The following is a 26,791-nucleotide window of genomic DNA, read 5'->3' as shown; positions in this document are numbered from 1 at the left end:
TACAGAAATGAATATTGAAAAATTGCTGTTGATAGAGGCATAAGAATAGCTGAAATTATTTTAAAGAACTGCTGAAAATACAGGAAGTGGGGAAGCTGAATTTCAATAGATTTTCTAAAAACAGAAGTTGCAGGAGCTTAAATTTGTTTAAAATTGTTTGTAGTAATATTAGTAGTAGTATTAGTTATAATTGTGGTATTAGTAGTACTAGCAGTAATAGTAGGTTTAGTATCAATAGCAGTAGAAACAGCTGTAATACTATTAGCCATAGTCGTATTTGTAATAACATTAGTAGTAGTTGTAGTATTAATAGCAGTAGAAATACTAGTAGTATGGTAGTAGAAGTATCAGTTGTAGTACTAGAAGTACGAGTAATATTCGTAGTGGGAGACAGAATGTTTGTTATTCAAACTAAGAAGTTTTTAATTAATAGGCCTCATCACAAACATTACAGTAAAAATTCCCTCCATGTGGCTTTTATTTTGAAATTATTGGATTGGGTGGGTTGGGGGGGTGTAGATAGAGGGAGGGAGGGTGAGAGGGTGAGGAAGGGAGGGGTGGTGAGGAAGAGATAGAGGGAGAGAGAGAGGAGGAGAAATAGACAGACATACTGACTGACTGAGTGATTAACAGTAAGAAGAGGTCAGGGTGGAGGGGGGAGGGGGGGCGAGTGTCTTTATCATATTGGTCTGTTGACAGAAAGCATAGCTGCGTCATGTGACTCCACTAATCAGGTCATTGGAGCAGCTGTGAGTCACACACAGAGATACTGCAGCGTGTTTACGAGTAACCACGGCAACGGCACACCTATTGCATTGGGTGGGGTGGGGGGGTGTAGATAGAGGGAGGGAGGGTGAGAGGGTGAGGAAGGGAATGGTGGTGAGGAAGAGAGGGAGAGGGGAGGAGAATTAGACTGACTGAGAGTGATTAACAGTAAGTAGAGGTCAGGGGGGAGGGGGGAGGGGGGGCTAGTGTCTTTATCATATTGGTCTGTTGACAGAAAGCATAGCTGCGTCATGTGACTCCACTAATCACGTCATTGGAGCAGCTGTGAGTCACACACAGAGATACTGCAGCGTGTTTACGAGTAACCACGGCAACGGCGCACCTATTGGATTGGGTGGGGTGGGGGGGTGTAGATAGAGGGAGGGAGGGTGAGAGGGTGAGGAAGGGAATGGTGGTGAGGAAGAGAGGGAGAGGGGAGGAGAATTAGACAGACTGACTGACTGAGAGTGATTAACAGTAAGTAGAGGTCAGGGTGGAGGGGGGAGGGGGGCTAGTGTCTTTATCATATTGGTCTGTTGACAGAAAGCATAGCTGCGTCATGTGACTCCACTAATCAGGTCATAGGAGCAGCTGTGAGTCACAGACAGATCCTGCAGCATGTGAGTGCTCGTAACCACGACAACGACGCACCTGTGCGGCTGCAAGAGGGCAGACACAGGACAGCGAGTTACACAGAATCCACACCTCAAACAAATGAGAACCAGCGCAAAACTATAACAGCTATCTAAAAAATACGGCGTTTGTATGAGACCCAAGACTCTACCGAACGCGTGGATGTGTTTTTATGTCTGTCCGGTAATAAATACGGCTCCTATGGCCGTTGACAAAACGTGTACCTTGTGGATTTTTGTGAGAAATATGTCGGCAGATTTGTATTGGAGCCTATGGGGCTTTTGGCAGAGGTTGTGTCACTCAAACACTCCTTGCGCCAAAACTAAAGAACTCTGGGATTCCATGAACACATTAATCCAATCAGCACAACCATACCCTCATTAATCTGAAGAAATGAAGCCTCTAGAGTGTATACTTTGGCTGCAAGGACAGAAGTTCCATATTTTTTTTACCAGATTCCTGCGATGCCCCACACTCTAGCCGTCGAGGTCCCCCTCTAGCAGACGCAATACACACTCATGTAAAAGTCAGAAACGGAGCGAAGAACTAGTGAAACATAATCAGTGATTATGAAAAAAGTACAATAGATATCAAGAAGCAGTTTTTTTCATAAAATAGTTAAGACTTGTGTCAACATTTGAAAGTTGAAATGGTGTCTGTAGCTGAAAGATTTGCGAAGCTGAAAAATCTGAAAGTTGAAGAAGTTTAGGAGGATTTGAAAGCAAACTCCATTTGAAAACCATGTTAAAATATTAATGATTATTGATTTATATAAATTCAAGCATAAGAGGTAGAAAGCTGAAAAGTCATAGCCCTCAAGCCAGAAAGGAGCTGAACATTTTAATATTTGAACGGTTTTAATAGCTGAAAGTGTGAAGGAGTTGAAAGGTGGCGCGGAAGAAATAGAAGAAGTTGAAGATGAAGAAATAAAGATTCGAAGAACAATACTTGGAATGCATCGTTAATGCATTCCAACAAATAAAGATTCGAAGAACAATACTTGGAATGCATCTAATGCATTCCAACAATTAGAGTGAAATTTGAACTCTTATCCAATGCTGGTTGGATGATAAAAATCCCCCCCCTCCCCCCCCCCCCATGTGGCGACATATGCAGCTGATTAGCTTAGCTCAATTTAGCTTAGCACAAAGCCCACAAACCCCCCAGCTTGCCTGACGACTGGTTTTGTTTTACTTCCAGACACAGACTGTAGAGCATTTTATTGTAAAGATGTGTTTGTGTGCAGCGTTGCTGTTAATCCAAAGCTAACTGTATCCTTTGTGGTAGCTTTGTGTTTACCTCGTATTTATCTTCAGAATCCGCCCAAATGCTGACTTATTGCTCAGAGATCCATGCTCGTATTAATATGCTTGGTTGTGAAATGAACATCTGAGTCTCTCTAACAGCTGGTCACATTTTTCTCTAACCACACCAGACCTCCCATTCTTCTTTTTGTCAACCGATCTCTATGGACATGAATACGTATAGTTCTGGCGAGGAAATGCAGCTGCGATAACGGTTACATGGCAGGAATGGACAAAGACATGGAATAATTGGGGGTCAAAGGAGGGAAGAATGGCCACTGATGTTTCTCATGGATGCTCCGTGAATCTGTGCAGCGCTCCTTAACAGTCCCAGAGAACAATGCACCCCTCAATCTGAATCTATGAATCGGCTATTGTGTGTGTGTGTGTGTGACCAGAGATGGTGATAAGATATTATTGAGCTGTCAGGGATCAGCGTCCTTTCTGTTCAATGGACTGTGTGAATTATGGACAATTCAAACATTTGGTCCTTCGCGGACATTTTTCATCAGTCGGGAAACGTGTCTGCAGTTTAGATTATTAACGGATCATTTTGATGGAGATAAATGAACAAAGTGCCCAGTCTTTTCTCAACCCAGACATCACACTATACTTAGCCCATCTCTTGGGTCCAGACTAACCTATTACTTGATCTGCCATCACCATGGGCCATAATCTTGTCTGACCAAAATATTAATGACGTATCCATCAGCATCAGTTGTACTTAGTTCAATTAAAAATACACTTCGGTCTGTTGGAATCGTTGGCGTGCTGTTAGTATTTAGCTCAAAGCACCACTGTGCCTCGGCCGAGCCGCCAGTAGATTTGTGTTCGGACGTCAGCTTAGTGCAGTAAAAGCATGATACTTTTGACCTTTTTATTTTTCTCTGCAGACAGCTGGTCTTTGCTGCTGCACTCCGATCTGGCATGTAAAGATAATTCAGACACTTTTGGGGGGTAATACTAAAAAAAACTTTTTATTAACCTTTTTAAACCTTTTTATGAGAGAGGCAGTCTGTCAGCAAAGCCCATTCTCTCAATACGTCCAATCTCTCTGAGCCATGCATCTATTTGTCCTTATTGAAAACTATTTCTAAAAGACTCATTTATGGACATGGATTGAGCGCATGTTTGCTGCGGTAATAAACTACAATGACGTTGGCCGGTGAGGCGCCTCTAGTAGTTAACAATGGCGTACTCCTTTTTACATTCCATCTGCATTTGCGACTTTTAAAGACCCACAAGGCTGTATTTCATATATAAGGGCAAGTTTCATACAAACTTCAGCTGAGGTAATGACTGATCTGTATTCCACACACAAGTTTCATTCCATTTTCATAATATTTCATCATTGTCTTTCTCACCTTGGGATGTAGCCTCCGGGAGCTTAAAGCTGTATCTCCCATTCCTGCTTTTCTGGCAATAATAATAGAAATACGACTTTTTGCAGCTGCAAAAAGAGTGTCGTCTCTTTGTCAAATTACCATCGTAGAAGACGGAAACGGCATTTGGCTGAAAACTCTTGGGCGCACCTAAAACTCATGGCAGATGTTCAATGGCTCCATCCTCCCCCGCCCAACGTGACATGTCCTTCGCCTCCTGCTCCTCTGCTCCGGTTTCCTCCCCGTGGTCGTGTGTAGATCCACGCAGCACAGCCATGACACTGCTGGAGGTCGCAGGGTTCACGTCTTGTGTAGCGCGACGGTTTGTTCAGAGCGTTATCTTTGACACGCACTTTGCCGTCCCTGGATGAGCACCAAGAAGAGTTTAACTTCAACATAAATGAAGGGGGGGGTGGTCCCAGAGGACGAATCACTGGGATCATTTTGAGCTGAACCAAGCTGACAGGCGGCAGCTGATCAATGAAGAGGATTTAAGTTTGATGTATTGTGCAAGATTCCACAAAAACGTACTTGAAAAATATGAGCCATAATAGCAAGAAATAATCACTTTTCAGTTTTAAATTGTCATTTTTTGTGTGCTTACTCTTGGTCTCTTACACTCATGTTTTTCAGACCTTTACTCCATCATTAGATTTTGTTATTTAATACTGTTATCCCAGTTCCATAATGGCCAATGTCAACCTTTCTCTCGTTTTGAGAGGCTTTCATAGACGAGTCAGTCATCTTCATACAGGGTCAGAGGGGGGCTGCAGTCAGTCCCAGCTAACATGGGCGACAGACTGGGGACACCCTTTACTGGTCGCCAGTCAATCGCAGGGCCGACGCAAGAGACAAACCACCGTTCACTCTCATTCACACACATACGGGCAATTTAGAGTCACCAATCAACCCGGAGCATCATAGATGAGCGCTTCAAGCAAATCTAACTGATATAATCATCTAGTAGCAGATCGGAAACACCATTTCAAACATTTTGTAACTGTCTCAATTCTTTTTTTAATTCCCATTTTTCACATAGCAGGAAGAGATTTATCACATTCTGTAGATGGATTTTATTGCGAAGGTATCATTTGACATTTCAATACAATGTTAAGTGGATTCAAGCTTACAAACCTGATTACTTTATTAAACACACAGTGTCAGGAGGCAGTGTAGAGACCTTGCTGGCACCTCCAAGTTACATTTCCACTTTTAGATTTCCTCCACTTGCGAGCGAGCAGTTCACTCAGCACATTGTTCCAGTACAGCGTAAGGTCATGCTGCTCACAGGACAGGAAGTTCCAGCCTCACAACCCATTTCACTCAGCTGCGTTCCTCTGTCGTATCTCGGGCTGGTTTTGGAGGGATTATTATTTGTTTTTAGATGGTGTCATCCAAATGATCCTGCAGCCTCTCTCCTCTGTAACTGTGCTTGTGTCGCCTGAAAAGAAACAAAGCGTCCAACTGAGATCAAAACAGCAGCCGCGAACCAACGAGACGAAACGGTGATGTCATGCTTCCTGTGCGTCACTGTGCTGGCCGTCTAGCATTCCGCTGTTTTCATATTGTAAAGTAGTTTTTATCCCAGCATATGGCTTTATTATCAGCGCATAGCCTGAAAATAATAATGATGCATTACTGTACCTCCAGAGCAGGAACGCCAGCCCCCCTCCAAACAGCAGCAGGAGGAGGAGGACGGGACACAGGACGGCTGCTGTTGGCCCCCTGCCCTCTGTCCTGCAAGGCGCTGTCCGCCAGGAGAAAAACAACCAAACATCATCGCACATGGCCGCCCTAAAAGGTCAAAAGTTCCTCAGAGGCAACTTTGTTAAATCAGCAAACCATATGGAACGGCTCCGACTGACAGGAGGGATCCTTAAAACATCACGCCTCTAACCCCAACCGTGGGCTCGCCGTTTAGCATCAGTGGTGTTTTCTTGATCGCACTGTGGTAAATCCTTTTTATTACTGAAACACCACCAGTGATACAAAGTACAATGAGGCTATGGTCTGCATCGAGCTGACTTTAAACGAGGAGTCCAATTAGCACAGCAGCCTTGTTATCCAGTCATCTGGTTTAAGCAAATTACATCATTTTGTGTAAACACAACATGCACATATTATCTCTACGGGGGGGGGGAACCCCGATACGGCGTCCTATCTCCTATTCTCCCGTCCTGCAGACGCTGCACCGCACTATCATTCACTTTGAGTTGTGTCTTTGGCTACTTGGTGAATGCCATTCTTTTTTTATTGCTCTGTTTTGGTCTCAACCAACTGCTAAACCTGCATGCGACATGAGAATGGCAGTGAAATTTGAATAGCTTGTCAAATTATATTTATATATTCTTTGATGCAGACGACCCACAAAGGAATCAACATGTCTTATTTCAGTTTGTGTGTCTGTGGACCCTTCAGACCCCCAAATGTACGTAAACCCACACAATGGTCAAATTTACTAGTCTAGAGATTCCACTTCTGAGAACACCGTATTCCCTGTTGTTGTTGTTAAAGAACTGCTGACTGATAAAGTGAGGACTCGTACCCGCGGTGTAGCTGGCGGCGCTGTGGCCCAGCTTGTTGCTGACCACGCAGGTGAAATGGCCGCAGAAGGGCGTCCGGGTCACAAACAACGTGGTTCCGTCTCCGGAGACCCTCCCCACGGCATCGGTGACGGCGACCCTCTCGTGGAACCAGCTGAAGCGCGGCTCCGTGCCCCACGCCTCGCCGCAAAGCAGCGAGGCGTGGGACACGTTGATGCTGACCGACACGTGGTGCACCGCCTCTGTGAGGGCAGACGAGGGGACGGGGGGGGGGGGGGGGGGGGGTAACTGGCTCAGTTTCACGGACGACAGGAAAGCCCGTGAGTGCGGCATAATGTCGGAGAACTGGATGATGGGGGGGGCTGGAGGCTGAGAGGGCAGATTTGTATTGATACCGTTTATAGCGGACGGATCAACGTTAAAGCTCGGAAGCTTTGACAGAAAGCCGTGGAAGCTTCACGGCGCCTCCGGACTCGCCTGGAAGCAGGGAGACAAAAGGAGGACCCGAGCAAAGCCTGTATGCACATTTAATAAGTGTTTTCATTATTAAATGAGACATCCACAATCTGAAGGAAACACTGCCTGCTGGCATGAAATTAAAACGCATTAATCAGTTGGTAATTGTTTGAGTCAACACAAGAAAGGCCGGGACAGCGTCAGCTGGAAAATATTAAAATATTTCTACTTTGGTATGTTTCTTCTATCCTGGTGGAGGATTATAAGGGCTGCAATTAATGATTACTGCCATTATGCATTCATCCCAGCATATTTTTTTGCAATTAATCAATGTCTCAGTTAATTAAATGTGTAAAAAGAGGACAAATGAAAAGCCCGTGTTGTCTTCTTTCAATTAGTCATTTTTGTCTGAGAAACTGTCAAAAAAGCCGAAGGGATTTAACGGGCATTGTTGTTTTATATTGTAAAAAAATAAATAAACTTTGAACCTCGGAAATGTAATACGACTGGATGCCACTAAATGGAGCTCGAGGTGAGACGGCTTTGTTTTTAAATGAGTTGTCTTCATGTAATGGATAAGGAAAGAGAATCATCACGCCTCCTCTTTTATACTTTAAACTAACGCCTCACCAAAAGCTCATTCATGGTGACGTTGGTTCATGCCGTTCATCATTCCCAGACTCAAGTGGCTCTCTAAAAATGCTTACTGATAAAACACTTTTTTCCATTTTGATCAATTGAATAATTGATAAATCTCCAGGGATGTTTCAGCCATGTCTGCAAAGTTACCAAAGTGCTCTCGCATCAATAATGCACTCACAAGCCGAGCACGGGGCCGTACCATAGCTGCGGACGACGCAGCGCGCCGTGGTCTCGGCCCCCTTGTGATCCGTCACGGTCACGGCGTACACGCCGCTCTCCGCCCCGCTGTACCCGTCCATCTGGAGCGTCGTCTCCCGCAGGTCCACGCGGACGTGCACGCTGGGCCTGGTGCCGGCGCACTCGAGGCCTCCGGCGGGGCAGCGGGCCAGCGTCACTCTGTCGTGGCCGACGCCGCTTTCGGGCTCCCGTTCCCAGGTCACGGCGGAGACCTCCTCCAGGGGCCCGTGCTCGATCCGGGCCCTCAGCACCAGACTGGAGTCCGGCATCACGTGCACCGGCTCCTCGTTGAGGATGTGCACCGACATGCACCGGAGCCCACGGGGCACTGAGGACAGAGGGGGGGACAGTTTGGTGACGCGTCAAACATGCTGTTTATGTTCCTGCGCATCGGATGTGACATTTTTTGTCTCGCTGCTTGAGCAAAATATGAAGCTGATAAATCAAACAATAATATGATACTTCATCTCTGTTCCCAGCAGAGACTTTATGAATATGCATATAGCTGCTTTCTGTCAAAGAATGTCAAGTGATGATTTATGGCGCGTGACAGCCATGCCTAATGTGATATCCATCAAACCACATAAACATGCGAAAACCTGTATCAGGGCTGCAGCGGCCCTGGTAAGCCCCTGTGCATTCCCCACAGGGAGTATTAATCACAATCCTTAACTTGATAGGCAAAGGATGGAGGAGATGTCAATAATGCAGTGTCATGAAACACCTTTTTTTTCTTTACTCATTCGGTCGGTGGTTTCAAACAGAAATCCTTACACGAGAGAATCAGCAGGGCCGCTTTCCAACACAGGAAACGCTGCAGATCCATGACACCTGCTGATGTAGACGGAGAACAAAGCGAGGAATGTGTCCATGAGAAAAGCGTTTCCTCTGTACCACAGCAAGAATAACAACCTCACCTCCAGAGGAAATGTAAATGTAAAACGAGAGCAAAAGCAATTAAAGCGGCACGCCGCCCCGTTAGAATATGCAATTCAAATGTTAAGGGTAATCTTTTTCTCTTCATTTATTTATGTGGGGCCCAGAGAACAGCAGTATTGCTGCCGCACACAGAACTTGGAACAAAAATGTGGACGGGACTGCTGCCAAAAAGTGAAATGAAGCCCCTGAAGCACAGCTTCTGCAGCGAGACACGGAGGGGGGGGGCAGAGCAGTGCAGGACCCCCCCCCCCCCCCCCCCCCCCCCACCCCCCCCATACATTAAACATAACCTGGCGTTCCCTTCGCTGTTTACCTGGAAGTCCTCCCCACCAGAAGGCCCCGGAGCGGGGGGGATTCACCTACCTCACGACGCGTCTCGAGCCTGCCGAGCGTGGCTTCCTCAGAGGTCAAGGTGCACACTCGCAAGTCGCCCTGGGAGTAGACTTACCGCACGGAACGAAACGACTTTACAAAGCGGCGGCCATGGCACCACGAGATGTATAAATATGTATGTATGTGTATATGTATATTTATATATATATCGATTTAGTTCAAGATGACGCTTCCCAGACAGGAGCGCAGCGTGGCGGGAAGCGTCTCCTCTCAGCCCGGCAGGTCCGGTCTCTGAGTCGCGTAGGCGTCTCCTTGTTTATGAAGTAGTCCCCCCCCCCCCCTCCTCGCCCCTCGCCCCCCGCCCCGGCCCCCTTGTAAAAGCTATTTTCTTGGAATAAAGGAACTTTTCCTCTTGTAACGGCCCCGGCCTCTTTCCCGACCAAATCCAAACAACAAAACGATCGGGTTTTTCACACCGCTGTTGTTGCTTTTGTTTAGCTGTGTGTACACGCACACACACACACACACACACACACACACACACACACAGAGAAACATGCAAAGGTATTCTTTTCAAGGGAAACCAGAAACAATGTCGTAACTATTTTTTCATAAAAGGCCTTTGTACTGCAGGAAGAGGAAGACATGTATGAATTACTCTATTTTTCTTCCCCTTTTTAAAAAAATAATCCGACTCACATGAAACTGAGAAAACACTCAAGCATGCAAAGCGTATATCGACGGTTTGATGCTCCTTGCACATGGGATTATTCAGAATAAAGATGCTAATTTAGTGGAGTCATAATCAAACTGTGCTAATGTTCTTATTATGAATCTGCATTTACACCTCAGCTGTTTGCGTGAACTCTAAGAAACAAAAAAAACATCTGTCGAGCATGATAATGTAATAGGATTGAAAAGCTGCGTAACAGCTCCTAAACAGACTTTGAGATGCGATCGTTTTGCCTCTTTTACTCAACCATAGAGCACGTGGAACGTAACGACATCAGTTATTCGGGGGTGAGCTCGCTTCATGAAACGCATCCCGGGGCACAGATGTAACGAATGATTCAGATCCGATTATGAATCCATTTGTATTTGCGGAGGGTTTTATGAATAATCATGGGAATCACAGCTGTGGCTCCCCTACTGAGTTCTTTGCACAAGAGTGCTGTTTGCTGGAATTAACCAGTGGGTGGCACTCATACATCAGCTGCAAAACATCAACACTTTGCCCTCAACATTAGCCCCTTGTTCTCCAGCAGACATTGTCACTATTAATCATCAACCCATACCACTGCACAAGGGAGTAAATGGAGCAATGAATTGAACGTATAATGGTAATATTACCCCATACCATTTAATCTACCGCTTCGTAGCAGCCCTGAAAGAGCGTAGCCTCGGAAAATAAAAATGACCTTCAGGTAAGTCAAACGGAAAATCAGTTTTTTATAGAACGTAACCAATACAATGAAATGTTTGTATTTTCTGAAATGGTGATGGTAATAACTGCACTTCACTGGAGCAATCTATTATCTGGCCAATATGTTTGTCTTTGAAGTATTGAGTCCTGCACTTTGGACTTTACTATCTTGTATCTTTTCAACCAGAGGTGACATGGGAGGGTGGAGCTTAATACGACAGAACTCCAAATAAGTCATGTGTAGCCAATAAAAATGTTTACAATAAACTGTCACAAATTCAAAACAGACTGTGAAAGGGTTGAATTTGTAAGACAAAATCAGACTGCCCTAAAGCATTTTAATTTCACAATGAAGAATAAACTAGATATTGAGGCCATAAACTCATGTTTACAATGTTGAATAAGTGTAATTACACAAGTGAGAAGTAATAATTTTCTCATCGACTTCTATACAAGCAGATTTATTTTTGATAACTGGAGGAGTCGCCCTCCGCTGGCTGTTAGAAAGAATGCAGGTCATAGCACAGGCTGCGGGCCCTTTAAGAGAACAGGTGTATTTTTGCAGGTAATGTAAGAGAAGCAGGAAGTACACTCATAAATTCTGGAGCACAAACCAACACAGATTATTATTATTATTTCAGCCCCAAATATGGACATTAAGACCGGGGGGAAACACTTTGGTATGTTTCGTACAGCTCATATCGCTGCTCGGGTGATAACGTGTTGACGTTGTTTTTTGTCGGCTATTATCGAAATGTAATCGCAAATATTAGCACGGCGATCACTCGCACAGACCGCAGAACTGCTTAACATATTACACAGGGGCTATATGTCATATAAAAGTCTCCGATCTCTCCACAGACCGGCCCGACTGAAGACATGAGACAACCTTTGCTGCTTCTCAGTCTGTCGCTGGCAGGTAAAACATCTTTTAAATCACTCTCACGCACAAATCACGCTCGTACCGTTCAAATGGTTCAAACAAGCTCCCCAAAAAAAAGCGGGGTGGGGAAGGGAGTCCAGGGAGGGGACGATCTGGTATTCGGAGCACGCTGTGAAGAGAAAAGGAAAAACCCGTTTCATTTCGCACACAAAGCGCGTCTCCGCCGCAACCTGCGGGGCCGCATTCCCGACAGAGCCCTGCTGAGTGACGTGGTGCCTTCAGGGCCTCCTCCCAAGCTGGTAGATCTGAGATGTTGTGATGATCCAGGGTGACGAGGAGGTCAATGTTTTTTCCATATTTCTATGCCAGTAGACGACGTGTGCTTAGGAATGGGCAGTACGGTAGTTTCCCACTAAAGACGGTAAGTAGTTGTTGCTCAACACAGATACTTGGCTATTGGTTATGAAAATATTAACAAACAACTTTGTACGAAGAAACTGAAAACTGTCAAAATTACAAAAGTTTTTTTAATCTCAGGCGACATAGATTGGAAGAGTGTCTGGTCATTCACACAACATAAACAATCTAAAGAGCTGGTGATAATGTTTTCATTATTGCCATCAAATCCCATGAAAATATCACATAAAAACCCACATGTGAGCGACTAATGTGACTCAATCCTTCATCCTTCATACCGAAGAGTGTGTTTGCAAAGATCGAGGATTATTTGTCTCAAATAAATATTGAGTCAAGTCCCGATGCCAGATTACAGATCTGATCCCGCCTGTGGTATTCTATGCTGTTGAAGGTATACAAATGATCCACTTTAGATATTTGTGCTGCAAGATGAGCAGAGAAAATTATAACCAGGAATATGAATTATATTTTAATTTGTCGATTTAACCAGGGGATGTTATTCATGCATGAAAGATAATAATTGAAGTAATGATCGGCAACATTTTAATTTAATTAGATATGAATTCTGCTGCTCGCTATCTGCGATTCAAAATACGGATTCACCCTACACAATTCATAAGAGCTTTTTTTTACTTTTTATATTCTAAATGCCTGTGGAAAACGTCTCTCGTGCACAAGAAGGGATTTATGTTGTATCTTCAGGAACAGCCGTCCGTTGTCAGAATGAACCGTTTGCAGTGACCCACCGGTTTATCACCAGTGGTCGGGGTCGGCATGGCTGGTGGGCCATTGATCACTCACGGTACAGATCTCCAACTAGATCACTTCAATAGATCCACATCAATGTTAAATTGACCGTTGCAGTCAAAACAACGCTGTCACTCATTGGAGGTTTTACCCTTCTGACGTGTGTGTCTTTTTATCTTCCCGTCTCTACTGATAAGGTAACGAGGCCGGTGATATCATTAATCGGGCACCGAACCTCCTGCGATGTCTTTTTGATATGGACTCTTGTCTTGGAACCTGAATGCATCCATCTCGCTTTTTGGCTGCTTGTTTTACACTCTGCTCCGATGAGACTGATCAGGACCGTATGGATTTGTTGGTTGGCCAGAGCCTTCCTGTGTGGTCGCTCCACATGCCAGTAAAACTGTTCTGAGAAATCAGAGTCTGAATTTGTAAAACCAACCCAAACAAGCGGGAAGACTGGCAGCCAAATATAACATTTTCTTCAAATCTTCACTCACAAATGGTCAAATAGCATCCGGTAGTTCAATGCCTGAAAATTCAGGTTTTTTTTTTCCAACATGGCTTTTGAAGAATTGCTTTGCTTATTCTTGAGAGGAGAGAGTGCAAATATGATTCTTGACACGGCTTAGTTCAAGTCAGCCCTAGAAAAACAGAAAAAATAGATGTTTAGCTCGGGATCACTTACAATCCAAAAACATGGTGTGAAATCTACAAGGGGAGAAAAGAGTGTGTACTTTACTAATAGGTTTCTGATTCCTCAGCCCAGCCTGTGTGTATCTATAGATTTCTCCCTCTGTGTGGTGGTGAGAGAAGCATTCCCATCCTTTGCTTAAGTAAAACTACCAATGCATCAATTAAAAAAAAGAAAGCCCTGCTTTCAAATCCCCAGTGAAAGTACCAAAGTATTAATCATAATAATGTTCTTAGTATAAAGAAAGATGTGTGTACCCTGCAGAAACATTACAGTTAAATGTCCAGCCCCACCTGAAGGTCACAAGATCGATCTCAGAGGTTGTGATCATAGATTTATTTGTTATAATTTGATGAGAGAGCAGAGTGTCTTTTTTCCTCTAAGCTTTTTATTATTTGGAAATATTGTATGATATTGGGACTTGCTGGACTATGCATTCCCTCCTTCCTCCGACTGTACAGAAGTGAATCCTAAATTTCTTGAGTATGGAAGCTGCCTCCTTGCTCTTTTGTGTGTAGTTACAATGGAGCGGTGATGAATAAATGCTCTTCTCTCATTTCAATAGACATAAAAACTTTGGTTAAATATTTATCTTAAAAAAAGTACCTTTAGTAAAGAAATAAATTTAACTAACCTGTAGCTTTAAATTATATTATATTCTCCTCATCTTCTAATAAGAAGTTAATTGAGTGTACGGAGGTTATTGGTGGTCATTGAAACCACTTGTTGTTTATTCCTCACTCTTTAACTCACCGTTGGGCTGTGAACCCATGTGTTATTATTCTGATCATATCACGCTCGCATGATTATTTTTCGGGGCCTTAATTTTGGATTTGAATTTTGTGTTTTTTTTTGTCTCGTAAATGGCGCATTACACAATTGGCTCCAAATTGCACGTTGACACTCTACAAGCTTTCTCTTTTCTGTTCAGTCCTCCTCTGGGCCAGCGCGCGGGCTCAGAACCAGGTCGAGATCAAGTTCCAGACTGACCCGGTGCTGGTCCAAACCGGTTCAGAGATCGTGTTGACGGTGCTGACGGTGCTGACGGCGCCCCAGGTTTTCAACGTGCTGTGGCAGTACCAAGGAGTGGGCGTGGCTCAGTGGAGCCAAACGGGCCCGTCCACCAACGCGGGGACCCAGTTCGAGGGCAGGATCGCCGTCACGGCCAACCAGCTCCGAATCAAAGGCGCCCAGCTCCGAGATGCGGGGGCCTTCACCGTGACCGTTGAGCCCGCTGCTACAACAGGCCTGCTACCAAACTCTGGATCTGTTCAGCTGAGGGTGTTTGGTAAGGAGTAAATAAGTGGGCCTGTGAGGAGGAGGAGGAGGAGGAGGAGGAGGAGGAGGAGGAGGAGGAGGAGGAGGAGGAGGAGGAGGAGGAGGAGGAGGAGGAGGAGGAGGAGGAGGAGGAGGAGGAGGAGGAGGAGGAGGAGGAGGAACAGAAGGGAGTAAAGAGAGAAGAGGGAGGATTTGGGGAGTAAGAGAATTAGTCTGGGAGGTGTAATGAAATTAGTGACCCATAGACGGCGTGGTAAAATGAATGAAAGAGGAGGAAGAGGAGGAGGGGATGGAGCGAGTGGCTGAGGGCTTTATGCTAATGGAACCCATTTGATATGCAGCGTTCATGCTCTTAGATGTTTGATATTGTAGCCGTCTAAATATGTAGTGTCACATTTACATACACTAGTAGCATTTGCATTAAATTACAGTCAGTGCCGAAATGGAGCCTGAATATTTTCGGACAAGAGCCCGCACGCGTTCCGCTCTCTCTCCTTCCTGTAACCACCAGCGCTAGCAGGGTGTCAGGGTAACTACACCCTGTTAGAAACACCGGTCCATTATTGCTGAAAGGTCACATCCTCCGCCTGCTTCGGCACTTCTCCCGACCTCCTTCTCCCTCCACAACTAAGGAGTAAAATCCTAAAATATAAAATGCTTCTGCTGAGACCCATGCAGCCACTAAGTTAGCAACGAATGCAAGTGATTTAGAAGTATTTGGTGTCTGCTTGAGTGTTTGTTTGTTTTTGCGGCAGTTTTCTCTCAGTCACAGCCTCCGTCTGCACGCCCCCCCGCCCCCGCTTCTCCCTCTCCAATTATTTAACTTAGGCTGCCCGCCAAGAGGCATCTCAGCTACCACTCACACCGCCTGCCCCCTCATGCGCCATCTGTGCCTCCTATCTGAATCCTGTCCCTTCTCGGCTCTCGCTTTCTTTGATTACAGCAAATTATCCTCAACAGAGACATAAAGCTGCCCTCTATCGTTCTGTCGCTCCAACTTTTGAAATGAACTCTCTCACACTCATGTCTCTATACGCACAGTAAGGGAGCCTTTTTAAGACTGCATTTGCAGCTCCGTGGTGAAAATGTGTTTTTTTTCTACTCTCCCTGCAGAGGCGGTTGCCGGGGTGACTCTGCAGGTCCCCTCCATAGCGGTGGAGGGGAGAAACGTGTCTCTGAGCTGCACGTGGACCAGCGGGACAGAGATCACGGTCCAGTGGGGCAAGGGAGGCGCGTCCGTCCCCTCCGACCCCAGCATCACCATCTCGGGTGGCTCGCTGGTCATAAACCCGGCCAGACGGGGGGACGCCGGGGACTACTCGTGTACCGCCAGCAACCCCGTCAGCGCCCAAACCGCCACCCAGCGGCTCACTGTTTACTGTGAGTTTGCACTGATCGAGACCATGGGGCATTTAATCTGCCGTGGCCACTGCAAACAGCAGGAGCTTATCTGCTCTGTCGGCATTGCACTGCTCAGGGTCCTGGATTGCACCCGGATCGCGTAGGATCTCCTTCCATTAGCCTGTTCTGCTGCTCCTAGCTTTGTCTTTTTTTTAATTTTTTTTTTATGGCTGTATCCCAACACATCCCATCACCCTGACGGCGTACTTAAGGGAGCAACCACCAAGGTCTGAAAAGTGAGGCCAATAAAGAAGTGCCTTAAACTCGCATTCTCTTTATAGTGGCCATCATGGAACGGCAACTCTGGTTGCAAAGAGAACACTGAGGGTTTAGAAGTCCACCAGAAACGTATTGATGATTTATTCCACCTCGGTAAACACAGTTTTTGCTAGTTTCAAGGTTTTTGTAGCAGGATGTTCATTTAGCAAATTATGGTTCCATTTAGGGTGAAATCGAAATCTAAATGATTTTCCATTGATTCATTTCTTAATTGCCCAGTGTATGAATTATCATCGAATAGTTAAAGGAAGCCATGGTGGCATTTGGTAAGATGATTAACTGTCATTTGAACAAGTAAAAAATCTGCAAACGTTTTGCCTTTTGCAAGATGAATTAAATGTATTTCAGACAGCATGTGACATTTTCTTTTAGGTTTTGGGGTAATACGCTCATTTGGTTTCGGGAATCAGAAGATGGATACTCTCAGTCAGTTATGAAGCTGGAAACGATAGCAAGTTAAGTTAGCATAGCTTAGCATAGAGACCAGAAGTTGGGAGGAAACCTGTCTCTGTCCAAAGATAACTGGAACCGCCCCTCGATACATCTAAAGCTCATTCTTTATTATGCTAATTCTCCTTTGTTGCATTATTCCCCTTTTCTAAAACTACAGTGCCTCATCTAGTTTGAAATACAAGCGATAGACTCCCTAAACAAAATATTTTTTCTGGTTGGTTCTTCTCACTCAAAGCCTTCCACTCGGCCTCCACCGTTGAGCCGCATGTTTATTCAAGAAGGGCCGCAGTTGGGATTTTAGATTTCAGAATCCTAAAAGTGCACGGCTCCTTCATTATCTCAGTAATGAGCTGCACGTCGTCCAGGAGGACCCATCAAAATACTTAAATACTTTTCCTCAGACGAGATGGCTTAAACCCTTGCTTGACAAAATGATAAACCCTCAAGCCGAACACATCATCCCTGGAATGCTGACAGCTTTTTGGGGAACACATTTATCCCCGTTTGTACTTTAGAACCAAATGTTTTTCTGACGCCGATAACCTTCCAATGTCCTCTTACTCCCGGCACGGCAGATGGCCCGGACACGCCGGTGCTGACCAAGGTTTCCCCGAAAGTGTGTGTCGGCGGCGGGGACGTGATGGTGGGACAGACCGCGCGTCTCACCTGCACGTCCGACTCGCTGCCCCCCGCCCTCTTCTCGTGGCAGCGTGGCGGGCAGGCGGTGGCGTCCGGACAGCCGGACAGCGGGGTGCTCACCGTCCAGACCTTCTCCACCCAAGAGAGCGCGCGCTACGTCTGCACGGCCAGAAACGCCCTCATCGGCAGCATGTCGCAGCAAGGCACGGACCTGACCATCGTAGGTGAGTCACGGCGGACGCCGGCCTCTCTGTGACCGATAGTAATGGCGGTTGGTTTTGAGCTTTGCTTCCTGTATCTGCGCGACAGGAGGACGACGTAAAGCATCCCGAGGAATTGATCAGGGGTGGTTAAGGTCATTCGGTGACTTTCACAACCGCGCTCTTCTGTTTTCCTCTCTCGCTGTTATTCCTCCATAATCCTTTTTTAGAATCTCCCCCTCCTCTCTTTTATTGTTTTTGTCCCCTTGTCTGCCTTTGCTCCAGACTCATTATCTTTATTAATTCGCCCCCTTTGACTCTTTCTGCTCCAGCCACATGTCTGGATGTAGGGGAAGTGGTGGGGATTGTGATTGGATGCTTGCTGCTGATCCTAATCATCGTGCTCCTCGTCGTGCTCATTGTCTTCCTCATACGAAGGCGGAGGGGTAAGTGTGTGTGTGTGTGCGTGTGTGTGCGCGTGGGATTACGGACATTCAGTTTGTCCACTATTTTTTTGTGTATCACACTGAATCAAACACCCATTTTTAAAAAGAAAAGTAAAAAATATGTTCCATATTGCTGTTTGTGCTTCAGATAATAGCTCAGCCGCGTGTTATTGCAGCACAGTGATTTTCTTCTTGCCATGTTGATTACTACAGCACAACAGAGACACAGTGATAGTGCCGTGCCCGTGCAGAAGACCAACCCACATCTCAGGCCTGTAGTAAGCCACAGTAAAGTTTACATATGATTCACCATTGATTTTGACTTTATCTTGTCCATGTGATGGTGCTAAAGGGCTTCTGCCAAATGAACCTTCTCATTCCATCCTTCTTGTGCCCTCTTGTCATTTTTCATCTGCTCCCGTTAAGCCTCCAGATCCACTACCTAATGGTGCAAGGGATTTGGGCCAAGGTCCCCCTCCCCCGCTCTATCACTCGAACACGCACACCCTTCAGCCTGACCGCGCGCACACAGACCCGCGCGCAGATCGCGGCGACCCGCAGCAGCTGAGCGGCGTGCCAAACGCCGACACACAACAGCAGAACGGTCGCACGCGCACAAGCGGGCTCCTACACAACGCATCTCAGAATGCTAATTCGGACCCGCGCAACGGCATCGACAACCGGACCTTCACGCACACCGATGCTCCGAATGCCACCGCGCAGCCACAAAACCCCGACGTTGTCATCCGGGCCGGGGATCACCAGGTCAGCCTGAACACGCTGCAGCAAAACAACCGTGCACAAATGCCCACCATTCATGTCAACCTCACCTTGTACCCAAACACCGGTCAGCAGGCTCAGGGAGAAAACGCATTTCCGTTGACCGACACGAACGATCGCAACGCTTCGCGAAATCAACAAACCGTGACCCATACAGGGCAATCAAATCCCAGAATGCAAAGTGGACAGTCGTACCGCAGTGACCCCCGGGCGAATGGTCACCAGGATCAGCCTGGCCTAGTCCAGACTGGATACACACACTATAATGGAAATAACACATCTCAGCGAAACGCCAACACGCAGACGTACGGGCAGCAGCCAGAACCTCCTCGCCGGGCCGACAGGAACTCATGGGATCTTCTGAGAGGGACACCAGCGTATCCCAGTGGCACTCCTCAAAGAGGACAGACAGCGCCTGAGTACACTTCTGACTACACAGACTACACCACCCATCCACCCATACGAGAGTTGAGCGCGCCAAACCGATCCCAGCCTCCACCTCAGAGCCGAACCACTTCCCGGAGCAGAGCTCCGCCCAGTTCACCGCCAACGGACAGACGGACGCGGAGCCGCTCGGCCGATGTTCAAGGCCCGAGCGGCCGCGGTGTAACGCGGTTTGAGGCTGAGCACCACACACAGAGAGGCGGCCACACACAAAGGGAGGGCGCTCAGCGAGACATCAGAGGCTCGTCTGGTGGCCAGAGCGCCCCCGGGCAGGAAGCCACGCACGACAATAACCCCCAGGCGCTGCCCGTCGTGAGCCGCTCTGCTCTGCCACAAGGACCGGGGACACAACAGGGGCCGACTACGCCGCGGGCTGCGGATTCAAGAGCTTTGGCTGATCCTAATCACCTTGCACAGGCACACATGGCCCAGCAACACAGAGCCGCGCCGGTCCAAACGGCACCGCAAGGCCCGGGCAAACAGACACAACTTGTCACAAACGGCGCCAATCGGCCCGGCCAAGGAGGCACGGCTCCAGTCCCGCACTCCTCTGCCCGGCGTAATCCGGGCGAGCTGACCCAGGCTGCCCTCACAGCCCACACCAAGGGGGCTCAAGTGTTTCAGAGTCGGAGGCAACAGACCCAGGCGGCTCTGCTTCATTCCGAAGAGCAGGCACGGGTCCTCGCTGCTCGCCACGCGCCGACGCCTCCCCCGGCAATCCCCCTCGCGCAGTTCCAGACCCTCCCCAAGAAGAACCAGCACAGATCCCCTGCCAGAGGCGCTCAGCCCGCGAGACCCCCTGTTAACGTACCGGTGGCTCAGCGGCCCGCACGAGTCCGTCCGCGGCCCGCCGACCAACACCGCCGTCCCGGGGATGGCGGACGGGGGCAACAACCCCGCGGCCCCCAACCACAGAAGGTGGGTCATGTAATGTAATGCTTCATGTGTACATTGTGCTCTCGTGTCACCTCGACAATATGTTTCTTTGTCAGGAGTGTGAGTTTTCTGGATGGACGCTTGACGGGTTCTTGTAAACGGATGATGCATTTTTCTTTTCTTTTCTTTTCTTTTTTTTTTTTACAATTGACAGTCTTCGTGGTGCCATAAATATGTATTTAGTCACAAGTGTTTCAGACACGGTTGCTTTTTAAAAAATGTACGTGTCGGCTTTTGTCTTCTTCTGCGAGACACGTTGGCAATGAAGGGCTTGTTGTGTCTCTCCAGCATCAGGCACCCAGAGGGAGACCCAGATGATGGCAGATACTACAGACTGCAGCCTGCGACTGTCTTGCATGGATCCACTGACACAAGCAAACAGCTGACAGACGTGATCCAACACCCCGTTGAGCAAGACTGACTGCACAAAGTGTCACTCCCAGCAGCGCTGCCGTACCCCAGCGCCTCATGCAGTCCGCTTCAAATGAGCGAAATGTCTCCTATGGGGATGTTATAAATGTCTTACTTTACTAGAAAGAAGTATGTATCTCAAGGGAGGGGGCCAATGTGCATAATCACAGAACCTACGTGATGATACTGAAGCATGTTTTCATGATCAAACCCCCCCCCCCCCCTCCCTCCCCTCCTCTCACCAAACACTAAGCCCACATGTATTGTGCTGCTGTGACTTCTGAAGCTGTGGTCATGCATCAGCGTAGACAGGTTCAGTGATCCATAGCTCCAGACCAAGCTCACCTCCCATCTTCCATTTATCATCAAAAGTTATCAACACTACCTTGACAAGCGGCCATTGATGTGCTGCCGTTATATTTGTGTTTCACCCGTTGGTGACGGACAGGGGAGGTGACATTTATAGAAGAAGAAATTATCCATATTGGTGGTCTTTTATGTACATGAAAGTATTTATTCAGCGCCTCGTGTTTACAGAGGCGTTTTACGACACTTCCTCTCGATTAGGAAAAAGGTTGGCGCTCCGATTTAAGGCTCTGCTAACTAGGGAGGGAGATCCCACTAATGGATATAGGCGCTTATCAATGGAAAGCTTTAAATCAATGGAATGCTCTAATTGAAATAATCAAACCCTCGCGTGACTGATGTCAGCGCAAAGACTTCATCCGCCAAGCTTTCTGTGGGGAAAAAGCACAATGTAACAACGTGCTGTCCGCACTGGGTCGTGGACGGCACGTTTGTAAAATGGGACGCCGGTCTTACTTTTACAGATTTTGTAGTTATTGATTTAGAATGTTTGTGCTTCATTTTAAACGTGTTAATGGATTGTTCGGGTTACACCAATCAATTTCAATGCCATTATTATTCAATAAATCGTCTTTTCATATGGAATTTCATGGATAAGACTGGTGTGTGTGTGTGTGTGTGTGTTTTTTTTTAAATGTTTATTAGTATCAACAAATCCTGATGGAACTGCAGCAACTAAAACGTGACATCTCATTTCCCCTGAGCCATACAACGCCATTGATATCTAATAAAAACACATCATTTAGCTACACATTTGCTCTGTGGAACATTATTAACATGAACGTGAGCTCTGGGGTTTGTTGGAGGCGATTGCACGTGCGCCATCCTGCTGCTGTAAAATCTATTTACTGCTTTGAGAGTCACATTGAAAAGCTGCAGCATTTCGAATTCTTCCTTAAGATTTCCAGCAGTCAGTATGATACAATCCTTTAAAATCAAAAGACATAAACTGAACCTCCATTTTGAAAACCAACATGAACAAACACACAGCACATCTGGCAACTCCACCCAAACATCGGGAACACTACTGCATAGGAAAATGAGTTTGTTTTTCAGAAAACGAATGCATGTACGTTGTTAATACACTTGTTGAATATTCATGCGAGAAGCTGCAAGCACGTTTATTCAGTATCTTCGCTCCTCAGGAGGGATTTGCACAGAATGGCACCAAAATCATATTTCCTCCAATAATAACAAAGTTTTTGCAGAACTTTGGCGAACTGTACTGCTCAAACAAATCCGGCGCATCGTTACATTTCTGCCAGCGTGGAAGTCACTTGTGTAGACTATTCACAGCACAATGCACAATCATCCCTTATTCTGCCTCCGCTTTCAAAATGAGCTCATTCTCCTCAAACACTCGGATCTGTTTTTCCAGGACCACCTCGTGCATGTTGACAGAAAGTCGGACCACACAAACCGTCACTTCTTCTGCTGCTCCTGCGCATCACAGCGCCGTTTGCAGTGCACATTCCCGCTCACTGTGCGTCTACAGTGCTAATTACGCACGGTGCCCGTGCGCACAGAGCGCCGCCGCCGTTGGTTCTCCTCCGATACGCACGCGCTCTTTGGGCTTTTGTTGTGGAGACGCAGAACGCGGGTGTGTTTGGATCACAGCTCAGTCGGTCTCCTCTGATGATCAGTCCCGCTGCTCTTGCATTGAAGTCAGGTGGAGATGGGAGTGCGTTCGAGCACCCTGGCGCCGGGAAAGGTTTGTGCCGTTGCCTCCACCTGCTCCGGATGAAAGCTGCGATTCATGAAAAGTTTTGCAAATATCGCTCCATGCCGTCTGGGAAGTGAAGGGCGTTTGTTTGTGGCCCGAACAACTGGAGCTGCAAGACCGCGTGGCTTCTTGGAACTCAGCAGACCCTAAAAACGCTGACGTGGCCCCTTTTTTCCTCGGCCAATTTGAATGCACATCTTCTGGTGTTTTATTGTCATGCTTTTCCGTGATTTACTGTGACTGCCGCGAGTAATTGTAATTGTCTACGCGTCGCTTTTGGAAGCAAGAATTAACGTTAAACACAAGTGGAGTGCGCTGCGTGCAAACATGTTTTCAGTATTGATGCTCCTTTTGGTGTGTGTCAAACCGGAGCAGAGAGCTTTTACTCTGGAGACTATTTGAACTTAAAACTTAATACAACAAGATGGCCAATAAGATCAGAATCAGGCTTCACCTGATGACGTGTAGGATATTAGAAATAAACTGACGACCCGGTTCATAAATTAATAAAAGGCATATAGTGAACACCAGAATACAGCCATGATTCTGTGTAATCAATAAAGTAATGACAATATTGTAAAACCACTGTAATTTTGAAACTGTTATCCATAGAATAATACCAATGTACAGCTGTGATTGTATGTAATGTAATCAGCTGGAATGCATGCATGTAATATTTGCACAATAACTATTGACGGAGACGTTCGAAATCCGAGTGACATTGATCTCAGCAGAGGACCACTCCCAGAGGTGTGGACACTAACTTCCACACCTTTACGCATCTGTATAAATACCCAACCATTGTTCTGGAGTTCGCTGGTGGAGGCAACAGACGGGCACAATGGGGGGTTAAAGGGCCCTGGGGTCTGTTGGTTGCAAAGCTGAGATGCTCTTTTTACCACAACACCTTTTCTTTTATTAAATACTTTTGTTTTTAACCTTTCGATCTGCGATGTCCGTCTAGCGTTTCTTCATTTTGAACACAACAGTAGTTTAAAAATAACAGAATTAAGTCAAATCAACTATCCGCTTGTAAGCGCAAAGGTCGCAATGCCGCCGTTCCTTTGTTCACTGCAGTGACGTCATCAGCCCTTTGACATCCACGTGCCCTCCCTGTCAAAGTGCCCTTGACCAGGACACTGAACGTCTGCCTCTGTGCACTGACCCCCCTCCTGCCCCCCTTTAGTGAAATGCCACATGAGTCTCACAGGAACAAATTTATGATTCAACTTCATACTCCAAACAAAAAAAACAAAAAACCTCTTCATTTTAGAGCGTGACAAGTGACCTTGGGTTTATGGCTGCGGGCTGAGCCGCGGCGTCCTTGAACAGTTCGCTGACTGTAAATCGCACTGGATGGGAGTGTTAAAAATGTAAATCAGCTCTGTGGCAGCAAGGGACTCCATGCATCCCCACGCCACCAGGGGGAGCCACGAGAGAGGACCGTCCAGGTTATCTCTTGATCACTCCCCCCCATCCACCCCCTCGAGGCCTTCACCATCTGTGCAACTTTGATGCTGACTGCTGAAATAAAAAACACCAGCCACAAGCCAAGTTATTTCTGTCCGGCACACACACGCAAACAAAAAGACAAGGAAAAATAAATAGCTGTGTGTGTAGCAGCGAGTAAATCCTCAGTTGTCATTTGGCATGTGGTGCTTAAAGGTGAACCGCTGCCTTCGGGGATACGCATCAAACCCAAGAACTTCAAACAGTGTCTCATCGTATCTTCTGCTGAGCGCGCCATGTCGCGTTTCATATCGTCACCATGCTTCCCCTTTTGAACAAAGACGGGCTTATTCACTGATACTTCTCATTAAAACAAACTGAGCACTTTAAAGCCTTTGTGATACATGTTTTGGCTCTAAAATATGCTTTGTCCCAGATAGTAGTAAAGTGTGCACATTCATATTCACAGATGTTTCTCAATTGATAACGCCTGCTGCAAATGAAACGCATCACACACCAAACCACTAACCAAAGTTTGAATGGAAACAACTTAAACCACAAACAGCAAGCGGAAAGAAGATGCAGAGTGCACCTCAAGATAAATGAGGTCTTGCGAAGGTTAAAAAATTCTTCGAATTTGCAGTGCAAATACTTCCTGTCATAATTAAGCCATTTGTGGCAGCATCAAAGGAACATTTAGAGAAGGCATGTTTAATAAAATGGCATTTCATTCCGCATTGGTCGACCTTTCTGCGCGACACATTAGTGTCGGTCAAAGCGGATGTGAGTCAGTCTAGCAGCAAAAAAACCTGAGTGTATCGATTTGAAGAAGAGCGTTTTTTTCTATCGCTGTCATTTCTTTCCATTTGCAAGAAGAAGCCCCCTTGATTTATTCTGCTAAAAGTGGCATTTTTCAGTGTGCGATGCCGGCACAACACACTCGCATTAACACGCGGTAATAGCAGAGCCTCGCCCAGACTCTGCACCACACCAAACATCGCCACAGGCCATGAAACAACCCACACAGCTAAAAGTAGACACGATTAACGCGAGGTGACACACATCAAAGGGTGAATGCAGAAGGAAAGCGTCGCTGTGCGGACGGGGCGGAGGGCTCGGCCGAATGTGTTTGTGTAGATTAATGAGGGAGGGGATGGATCCATCCCAGCCCTGTCGGGCTAAATGATCGGGCTGCATGTGTCAATGGCATCAAACAAGCATGCGCGTCCCTCCTGCCGTGCTTCAAGTGTAGAGCTCTGCTGTTAGCTGGACCAGCTTAACTCCCATTTCAGTCGCTCCCCGACTGGTTTATGCCACTGGCCTACTTTCTTGAGACCATAAAGCAGAGCACACACAGTTATAACAAAGGTACAGTGTGTGTGTGTGTGCTGAAGGTGGTTTTTACAGCTGAACCACTGTGTGTAACTGCATCCATATCTGCACAGCTGCGCTGCTGTAAACTGCAAAGTCCTGGTCACAGCAGCGATGTGCTCACATGCTCGTTCCCGCCCTGCAGGACCGATCCCAGGAGCCTGGTACCAGACGATAGTATTGGTCCGGCTCTCCTGGACGTCCCGGCATCCTCTTGCATGTGTGAATGGTATTCGATATGGGAGTGTTGCCCTACTTATTGGGGCCGGGCAGCTCAGCCTGACTACTTTTTCCAAATTTAAAGTACGTCTTTCGACACCCACGGGAGGAATTGAGAGGGGATGTGAGTGACAGATTTGCAATTGGTAATGAATTAATCGGAGCTTTAGTGACCCATTCAGGAGTTTTGATGGTATCTCGTGAAGTCAAATGTATTTTCTTTGGCTTCATTCACAGTTTTTAAGTAAAATGATTTGAAACGACACATACACACACACACACACATATACGATTGAAAGGATGTGCCAAAGACTATTAAATCATATTGATCTGGATCATATTGATTCAGCAATCATTAATTTACTGTCTATATACAACATCACGGTGTCTCTGCAGGAGGAGCCGTCGTTTGCACAATTGCATCAATGAACATTCAACTTTACCAGAATGATCAGTTGCTCCTCAAAATGCTTCATTCTGAGAATCTCCTCATTGCTTTAGTCGTGCATAGAAACTGCATAACCCCTTTTTTTCCCCCCAAGTCATTTAATAAAATCTTTGCTGAATTGATGGACTTTTCTCATTAACACTGGCATTTGAAAAGCAAATGAGTTGATACTGAAAGGAAACATCTGTGAGTACCAACATGTTTTTTTTTTTCTTGCTTGACCAAAAAGTGTCCCGGAGAGTCTTGGAATGTCTCTGCCCTTCAGATGGACCCCCACGCTCAGCGAGTTAACAATGACATTTACTAAATGCTTTGGCTGGGTCGTTTTATTTTTGAGCAGCTTTTGATAAATAAAATAGCTTCTAAGGGACGTTGAAGGTCTTTAGGAAAATGCATTTTGGTTGACCTTCAAAAAGAAATTCCCTTCAAAGGAACATTGTATGTAGATTATTCTCCATTAATCTTTCCATTATGCAGTGGCAAATATTTAAAAGCTGATGTATAGAGGCCTAAAAGCCGGACACCTCACGAGATACTATTCCTCAATGGT

General features: G+C 46.4%; 2 protein-coding genes across 4 annotated transcripts; one reads left to right on the top strand and one right to left on the bottom strand.

Moving 5' to 3' along the window:
* Positions 1-5,076: 5,076 nt before the first annotated feature.
* Positions 5,077-11,811, bottom strand: LOC120811092 (uncharacterized). Of its 3 annotated transcripts, none has more exons than XM_078094741.1 (6): positions 11,623-11,811; positions 8,737-8,793; positions 7,925-8,290; positions 6,630-6,869; positions 5,729-5,831; positions 5,077-5,525 (listed from the first exon to the last, which is right to left on the bottom strand). In XM_078094741.1, exons 1-6 carry the CDS (start codon positions 11,738-11,740, stop codon positions 5,465-5,467), a joined length of 945 nt encoding a protein of 314 aa, XP_077950867.1. In that variant the 5' UTR covers positions 11,741-11,811; the 3' UTR covers positions 5,077-5,464. The 3 variants fall into 3 exon arrangements, with proteins under 3 accessions (XP_077950867.1, XP_040022186.2, XP_040022187.2); XM_040166252.2 differs by lacking the exon at positions 11,623-11,811 and adding an exon at positions 9,265-9,559 and having other exon boundaries at positions 8,737-8,796; XM_040166253.2 differs by lacking the exon at positions 11,623-11,811 and adding an exon at positions 9,265-9,554.
* On the top strand, positions 11,219-21,616 carry LOC120811100 (uncharacterized). The gene is made up of 9 exons (XM_040166260.2): positions 11,219-11,337; positions 11,519-11,576; positions 14,330-14,686; positions 15,790-16,056; positions 17,385-17,672; positions 17,981-18,094; positions 18,308-18,372; positions 18,521-20,236; positions 20,543-21,616. The coding sequence occupies exons 2-9, from the start codon at positions 11,537-11,539 to the stop codon at positions 20,570-20,572; spliced, it is 2,877 nt and encodes a 958-aa protein (XP_040022194.2). The 5' UTR covers positions 11,219-11,337; positions 11,519-11,536; the 3' UTR covers positions 20,573-21,616.
* Positions 21,617-26,791: the final 5,175 nt, after the last annotated feature.

The sequence above is a fragment of the Gasterosteus aculeatus genome, chromosome 20, assembly GCF_964276395.1.
Source record: "Gasterosteus aculeatus chromosome 20, fGasAcu3.hap1.1, whole genome shotgun sequence".
Taxonomy (NCBI): Eukaryota; Metazoa; Chordata; class Actinopteri; order Perciformes; family Gasterosteidae; genus Gasterosteus; species Gasterosteus aculeatus.
This window is presented reverse-complemented; position numbering and strand designations above follow the sequence as displayed.